General features: G+C 39.0%; 1 protein-coding gene across 1 annotated transcript; it reads right to left on the reverse strand.

The window, feature by feature from the left end:
• Window positions 1-900: 900 nt before the first annotated feature.
• Window positions 901-7,482, reverse strand: LOC137327787 (cytochrome c-like). Its single transcript, XM_067993593.1, has 2 exons — window positions 7,374-7,482; window positions 901-1,154 (listed from the first exon to the last, which is right to left on the reverse strand). Exons 1-2 carry the CDS (start codon window positions 7,480-7,482, stop codon window positions 931-933), a joined length of 333 nt encoding a protein of 110 aa, XP_067849694.1. The 3' UTR covers window positions 901-930.
• Between the last annotated feature and the right edge of the window lie 382 nt (window positions 7,483-7,864).

The following is a 7,864-nucleotide window of genomic DNA, read 5'->3' on the forward strand; positions in this document are numbered from 1 at the left end:
ATGGTTCTGCTCAATTATCCATTTACTTTTTAATAAATTTGTAGCTTAAGCCAAAGTTTAATGGAATGTTTATTCTACTGCCTTCTGAAGTTTAAGATTGTGAGGGCATGTGATATAACCAGTAAACCAAATAAAGTGACAAAGGTTTTCTGTTTGACCTCAGGCTTGTCTGCAGGAGTGGTCTGAGATGCTGAAGCTGAGGAAAAATATCTAGAGCATAAACCTAAAAACGTAACAGGACATACCCCATTACCTAAATCTGTAGAGTTTAGGCATACCTTCCAAACCTGTGACCTCCACCACCTGGAAGGACAAGGGCAGCAGGCGCATGGGAACACGTTTCCCTCCAAGTCACACACCATCCTGATTTGGATATATATCGCTGTACCTTCATCGTTGCTGGGTCAAAATCCTGGAACTCCCCTACCTAACAGCATTGTAGGAGTACCATCACATGGTACAAATTACAAAGAATTTCCTTAAATGGGGATTAAAGAGTTCACAAAGAATTATCATGACTCCAAGTTTGAAGTTTGACTATTCTGTGTCCTATGAAAACTCTGGTGTTTCCTGGATAAGAGTTCTGGTACAAGTCTTTAAATGTCCCCAACTCTCTTGGAATATAGGAAAGTGATGCTCCAGGGGCCATCTAAAGAGTTGTGCACCAACCAGCCACCAAAATAAACTGTCCCGACTCCCAACCCCTACCCCTGACTTCAGGCAATTAAACCTTAGGATTTCTGATGTACGTGAATATCGTTGTATGACAAGAAATTAAGTAAATACTTAAGGATTAAGTGATAAAATGCAGATATTAAACTAGACACATGATGCATGCAGCAATCAAATTTGTAGTGTCAGAATGAGTTGGGTAAGTAAATTTCTGTGAAACTGACAATAAATAAAGGCAGCATATGCTGTGGCTGAACATTACTTGGCTGTGGCAGATTTCAGGTAAGCTATCAAGTCTTCACGCTCACTTTTCTTCTGGAGACCTGCAAAAATCATTTTTGTTCCTGGGATATATTTCTTCGGATTCTCCAGGTACTCCCTGAGTGTGTCCTCACCCCAGATAATACCTTTGTTTTTATTTGCTTCTGTGTAAGAAAATCCTTCAGCCTGGCCAGTCTTGCGTCCAAATAAGCCCGACAGGGTTCAGTCTTCACATGGTATCTGTGTTATACTGTTAATATAGAGATTACTACCGATAGAAATATAATGGTTATTGGTAACATCAGGACTGAATTTGTTCAATTATAATTGTCTAACTTGTGGATAAAAATGTGGCAAGAGCTACGAAATGTGATGTGTAGGTAGTATGTATAATTATCAATAAAAACTTGTATTTGTACCCTGGTGTAAGTTTATATGACCTTAGCACTTAAAATTAGAGCTAGGCCGTTCAGGGGTGATATCAGAAAGCATTTCTTCACACAAAATGTAGTGGAAATCTGGAATTCTCTCACCCAAAAAGCTGTTGAGGCTGGGAGTCAATTGAAAATTTCAAAACTGAGATTGATAGATTTTTTTTTAGACAAGGGTATTAAGGGTTACGGAACCAAGGCGGTAAATGGTGTTAAGATACAGATCGGCCATGATCTAACTGAGTAGCGGAACAAGCTGAATGGCCTACTCCTGTTCCTATGTTCCTTTGAACTTGAACAAGAGTACTTTATTTTAGTTAGAGGATGCCATGAGTTAAGAAAGTCAGTAAAATTCTCCAACTGTTTTAAGTGAGGCTTTCATAATTACAGCCAAGCTGAAGTTGTAAGGATTGAAATATAGGCTGGAGTGTGTTTCAAGAGAGTGACCCATTGTCAGATAACATCATAAGCTGCAAGAGTGTTAATGCCTGGGAACACAGCCCTACTTGTGGGGTTATAATCCTGTGAATCTTAAACAATATTTTCTTCTTTCGAATGGACTAAAGGGCCCTCCTTATCCAGATTTATCGTGTGATTTTGTGATTCATACTGAAATGATAACTGGGTTTTTAAAACTATATTACGGACAACTGGCATAACATAAGTTTATAACATTAGGCACCAATATGAAACATTAGAAGTGCATAAATAATCCATGTTTAGTAATTCATGTGCATGTAGATGCACGTATATAGAATTGCAGTCCATAATGTGCTTTAAGAGCATCTGTTATTTTGAATAATGTGCACAAGGTGCCATTGAATCAGGGTAACACTTAACCATTATATTTCTGTTACAGCTGCCATTAGTTAGAAAAGTATTTGGAGTATAACATAATATTGCTATGTTTTGCTATCCATACCGTGCAAATTAATAGACACTGCAAAATCACTGAAGGAAAGCCTGTCACCCTAAGTTATTGCCATTCTTCATATAAGAATGCTTTTCACCTACACCTACTTCTTAATAGTTAATTTCTGCCTCCTTGACAAAGGGTGGGGTGTGGTATGTTGTCAGGCAGAGGTGTTTCAAAGAAGGAAAATTCATGATTTATGCGTAGAGAACAACTGCAGGGAGGATAGTGGTAGGTGTTGGCTCTATGGGTAGAATTCTCGGCTCTGAGTCAGAAGGTTGTGTGTTCATTCCCGACTCCAGGACTTGAGCACGTAACATCATCTGACACTCCAGTGAAGTAAGGTGTGCTGCACTGTTAGAGGTGCCGTCTTTCAGATGAGTCATTAAATCAAGGCCCATTTGCCCTCTCAGGTGGATGTAAAAGATCCGATGGCACTATTTCAAAGAAGAGCAGGGGAGTTCTCCCCGGTGTCCTGGCCAACATTTATCCCTCAACCAACGTCACTAAAAGTTTAATTGGTCATTTATCTTTTGCTGTTTGTGGGTCCTTCCTGTGCACAAATTTTCTGATGCGCATCCCTACATTACAACAGTTGACCATACTTCAAAGTAATTCATTGGCTGTGAAGCACTTTGGGACATTCTGAAGTTGTGAAAGGCACTATATAAATGCAAGTTCTTTCTTTAATAAATAATTTCTCAATTGTAGTTAATGTACATGTCATGTCATGTTTCTGTAACACAGAGCAATGAAGTGGAATGGTGGATGAATTGGTTAATGTGATCTTACAGCGGAAACTTCCATTCATGCTTTAAAAAGCATGTGGTATCCAAAGTCAATAAGACGGCAATGCTGAAAATTAGCAATGGCGAGACTCCAGGAGTCAGCATTGGAAAGAGAGAAGGCACACATGCACATAGGAAAGAACTACAGAAGAAATGCTAAGAGCTGTTTGTCACAAGAGCTGTTAGAGAAATGTGACTGCCCTTTATAAAATGCAAAATATGAAATAATTGTGCATATACAAGCTTGTTTAAAAAGAGGAAATATTCAGTCATCATGTTAATTCAATATTATTAAATTATTTAAATAACGGTTTTGGTAATTTGGCCAGTATTTTTATCACAGTACCACAAACTAATTCAGTTTTTCAACAGGTTGATTGTAAATTGGACCTTATGGTCGCCTAAAGTTGGTTTGAGCTGAATAATCATAGTGTCGACATTGTGAGCTGGGCTCATATAAGTTGGACAGTCACTCAGAAGATAGAAAAATGAGATGTACCACCTTGCATTACTATAATATTCTATAAGATTTGATGATTAATTTCTGTTTTTGTGGGTGTAGTCTTGCCAGCAGCACTATTATGTGTGAGCATCGAGATTGTTCTAAAACCAATAATATCCTTGAATAAATCTTATAAAGTCTAAATAAATCATAATTTTTTACTTACTAAAATACACTTCTCAACCCCTATTCAGCAGCCATATTTCAACGATTTATGAACCATCCCAACCAGTCCACGTACAATCCAGGGTTTAATTAACTCTGCTGGTTTTTTAAAAAAAGGATTCGGTTTGGGTCCAAAAATGCTGATGCAGCATATCTGGGTCGCAGAAAACAGCATGTACGAATGACACTTGAGGCGTGTGGTCCTTTAGTTAAGCGTGTGGTGCTTGATTACTTGCCTCTGGTTTGAGAGTTGCATCTCACATGGTAACTATTGTTCCTGATTGACCAAACTGATGTCACGGTGTAGAATAGCATAGGAAATGATTCGCAGTATAACTTTATGGCTCTGTACAGTGTGTTGGTGATTTATAATAGGCTCTCCTTTGTATCTCCGTGTAAAATCTGGGTACAGTTCTTTTTGTTTGGTTTAGTTGGACGGCAAACACGCCTTACATTCTAAGTGATGTGGCAAAATTTACTTTGAACTCTGAACTTACTAGATGTGGTCAGTATTGACAGGTGAATATGTAGCAAAAATGTTGTGGTCCTGTTAAACAGGTGTTTGGTATAAGTAGATTCGCAATCCATAGACTTGCGCTATGTCATTGCAGGGCCGAGTATTGTTAAGTGACAATTGACACAAAAGTCTTTAAGTTACTTTTCTCCATTTACGTTTAATTGGCAGTTCAGTTACAGAAGAAGGGGTTTCTTGATTACTGAGGGAGTGACGTGAACACTGGGTGTTATAGTGAGGGATGAGGCATAACTTTTGTGGGATAAAAAGTGCATTCATTTAATTCCGTTCCGAAAGGCTCAAGATACATGGTTCAAGGGCAAATGGAAAAAGATTTATGGCTTGTTAGCTTTATACTGCTTGTGTCAGCTGAAGGCACACATTGAAATGGAATGAACAAGTTACATGTGACTTTGGAAGTTCACACGCTTTAATATCCTGTATGCGCTATTAGCACTGACCGATTTACCCAGCTGGTTAATACTGTAGTATACTAAAACCTTGGGAAAATTCTTCTAACTTGTTTTATGTGGGAAAAATTGTCACATTTCAAATTAGCATGTAAATTGGCAAGCCAGAAAGCTTTTGACAAAATTTGCCACTGCATGATTGTAAACTGAGCTTAAGCAAAATATAAAAGGGGCCCGTAATATCACATGAATATATGGCACGTGCATAAAATGTTAGTTAACTCACAATCTCCGTTTTCTTTCACCCCTTGACCTGCACAGGCTGTAACTCAAAGCTGTCAAAAATTAAGCAGTGCATCGTAGCTCAGACTGTTGACTAGTTGCCTTCCAACCAGCAGGATAGCAAGTTCAAGGTTACTTGTTGAAACGGTTTTCACGAGCAATTCTCAGCTCAGGTGAAGTAATGGGATGCCATAATGAAGCAAGAAAGGAAAAATTGCTAATTCCATAACTTTGTGACTCCTCTGAGTAGAATTAGGGTCAAATTCGTGGAAGTTCTTAACTGCATTTAAAAAAAAATTTCAGGATGTGAGTGTCATTTATTCTCCGTCTCCAGTTACGCTCAGAAGATGGTGGTGGGTCTTCCTCTTGAACCACTGCAAGTGGTTTGATGCAACTGAGTGGCTTGCTAGGCCACTTCAGAGGGCAGTTGAGAGTCAACCATATTGGTGTGGGGACTGGAATCAGATATAGGCCAGACTAGGTTTCCTTCCCTAAAGGATGTAAGTTCAACCAGATTTTTTAAAAAAACAACTGAATTCAAATTCTCAAGCTGCCATGGTGAGGATTTGAACTCACGTTCTCTGGATTATTAGTCCAGGCTTCTGGATCGCTAGTCTAGTAACACAACCATTATGCTACCATACCTACATATTCTGCCTTTTTTCTATAATTAGTGAAAACAGGAATTTTGGACCCAGATTTCATAGTTGTTTCACTTCATGGAATTGACTATGCAGTGACAGCTGGTAAGTTCATTCCACCTCAGTTTTAGGAAGAGCACAGCAAAACAAAGGTTGTGTTCAGCAATAGCTGCCCAAGATGCTCAAAGTCTCTGTTAACCCTACTGCAAATAATCTTTTTTTATTTTAACCCACCTCATTGTTTCCTACATAGGCCAAGTCTACTGAAAATGAGAATTGGATATATTCACAATCATTGGATTGAAATTGCTCATGCTGATTTTGATTTAAACCCTACATTTAGGGCAAATGCACCACTAGCTGGCTTAAAATGGGGTAGATATTCTTTTACATAGTCTCATCAATGTCCTTTAATTTTGTTTTGACCACGAGAAATAAGTATAAGTATGAGGCAGGTACGAAAGAGGTGAAACCGTTTAGGCTGGAGTAAATCGATTGTGAATATGAACAGACCATATTCTAAATGTTTACATGTTCACCACAGCAGTGATAGACATTTCTATTGTGCTCAATAATACATATTGAGCCCAAAAGAAATAGAAATTTAAAGACAAAGTGGAAGTGTTTCCTGCCCAACAATCGGGTACGGTAGCATAGTGGTTATGTTACTGGACTGGTAATCCATAGGGATGGGCAATAAATGCTGGCCTCGCCAGCGACGTCCACATCCCATGAACGAATAAAAAAAAATCATAAGTTCAAATACCATCATGGAAAGTTTGAGAATTTTAATTCTGTTTTTTAAATAAAAGCTGGTAGCTTATAAAAACCCAACTGGTTCACTAATGTCGTTTTGGGAAGGAAACCTTCCCACTCTCCTTACCTGGTTTGGCCGATATGTGACTCCAGACGCACACCAGCATGGTTGATTCTTAACTGCCCCCTTAGCAAGTCAAAGGCCTAGCAACTTACTTGGTTGTATCTCAGGACAACTAGGGATGAGCAAAAATGCTGGCCTTGTCAGTAATGCCCACATACCAAGAATGAATAATAAAAAAAGTGGTGCAGTTGATGAATCCTGATGCGATCAACAAACTGCCTAGGAAACAGATGTGGGACTCAGGAAGCTATCAAGCTCTCTGCGTTGAGGACTGAAAAGCTGTCCTCCCACAATGCTAAAGTCTTCTCCCTGAGACAATCTGTTAAAGTGTATGCTCCATGGCACCAATGACAATTTACAGACTAACCACACAACTCACTTTCATGGGTACTTGGCTAGGCTCTGTGCTCATGCAGTTGCATCTGCCCACAATCTTTCACCACAGTCAAGATAAAAATCCAGACTTTACAGGCTCAAATAAGCCATTTGAATTTTGCCTGCCAGGCAGTCTTAACCAGGCGAGCTTTTAGCAGGTATTTCAACTTAGCCTTTTGTGGAATTTCAAGCATTTTATCAGTGTCCAAAGGAATGAGATAGGAAAGAGCTGTATGGTTCTTTTGCTTTCTGAACTTTGTTGAGATTTCTGGCACATGCAAAGTTTCCAGTAGTAAACTTTGATACCAGGAATTTTGACACCTACTCTTAATGGCTACTGGATTGTTGGAGTAAGGTCCCAGTTTGATGGGTATTGCCCATTATCAATCTCTGACTTCATGCTTCCAGAACGTTTTACCATAGGAATCACATTGTACATTTGGGCACTGCTGCTGAGAGACAAAAAAGGTTTTATCCAGGACAGACAACAACACAGTAGTTGCTACCCTGAACAAACAATCCAACTCCTCCCTCCTTACCATAGTCCTTGACAGGAAACTTGTATGAACTTGTCTGCAGGATAACATTGTTTTTCACACTGGAAATATTCCAACTGTCAGTAACTCCATTGCTGATTCCAATTCTCATTTTCAGTAGACTTGGCCTGTGTAGGAAAGTATGAGGTGGGCTTAAAAAAAAAAGGGATATTTGTGGTAGGGTTAAAAGGGACCTTCAGCACCTCAGGCACCTATTGCTGAACACAACCTTTGTTTTGCTCAACTCCTCCTCAAACGGAGGTGGAACGAACTTACCAGCTGTCACTGCCGAGCCAATTCCACAAAGTGAAACAACTATGAAATCTGGGTCTAAGATTCCTGTTTTCTCTAATTATAGAGAAAAATAGATCCACGTCAAAAGTGACGTTTGGATTTTGAGACTGTTGACTTGCTAAACTTGCATACCAGTTTTACCTACAGGGAATTATGACTAAATCATTTCAGATAATTAGCTTAAATATACTTTATTCTCA

This window comes from Heptranchias perlo, chromosome 12 (genome assembly GCF_035084215.1).
Source record: "Heptranchias perlo isolate sHepPer1 chromosome 12, sHepPer1.hap1, whole genome shotgun sequence".
NCBI classification, from domain to species: domain Eukaryota; kingdom Metazoa; phylum Chordata; class Chondrichthyes; order Hexanchiformes; family Hexanchidae; genus Heptranchias; species Heptranchias perlo.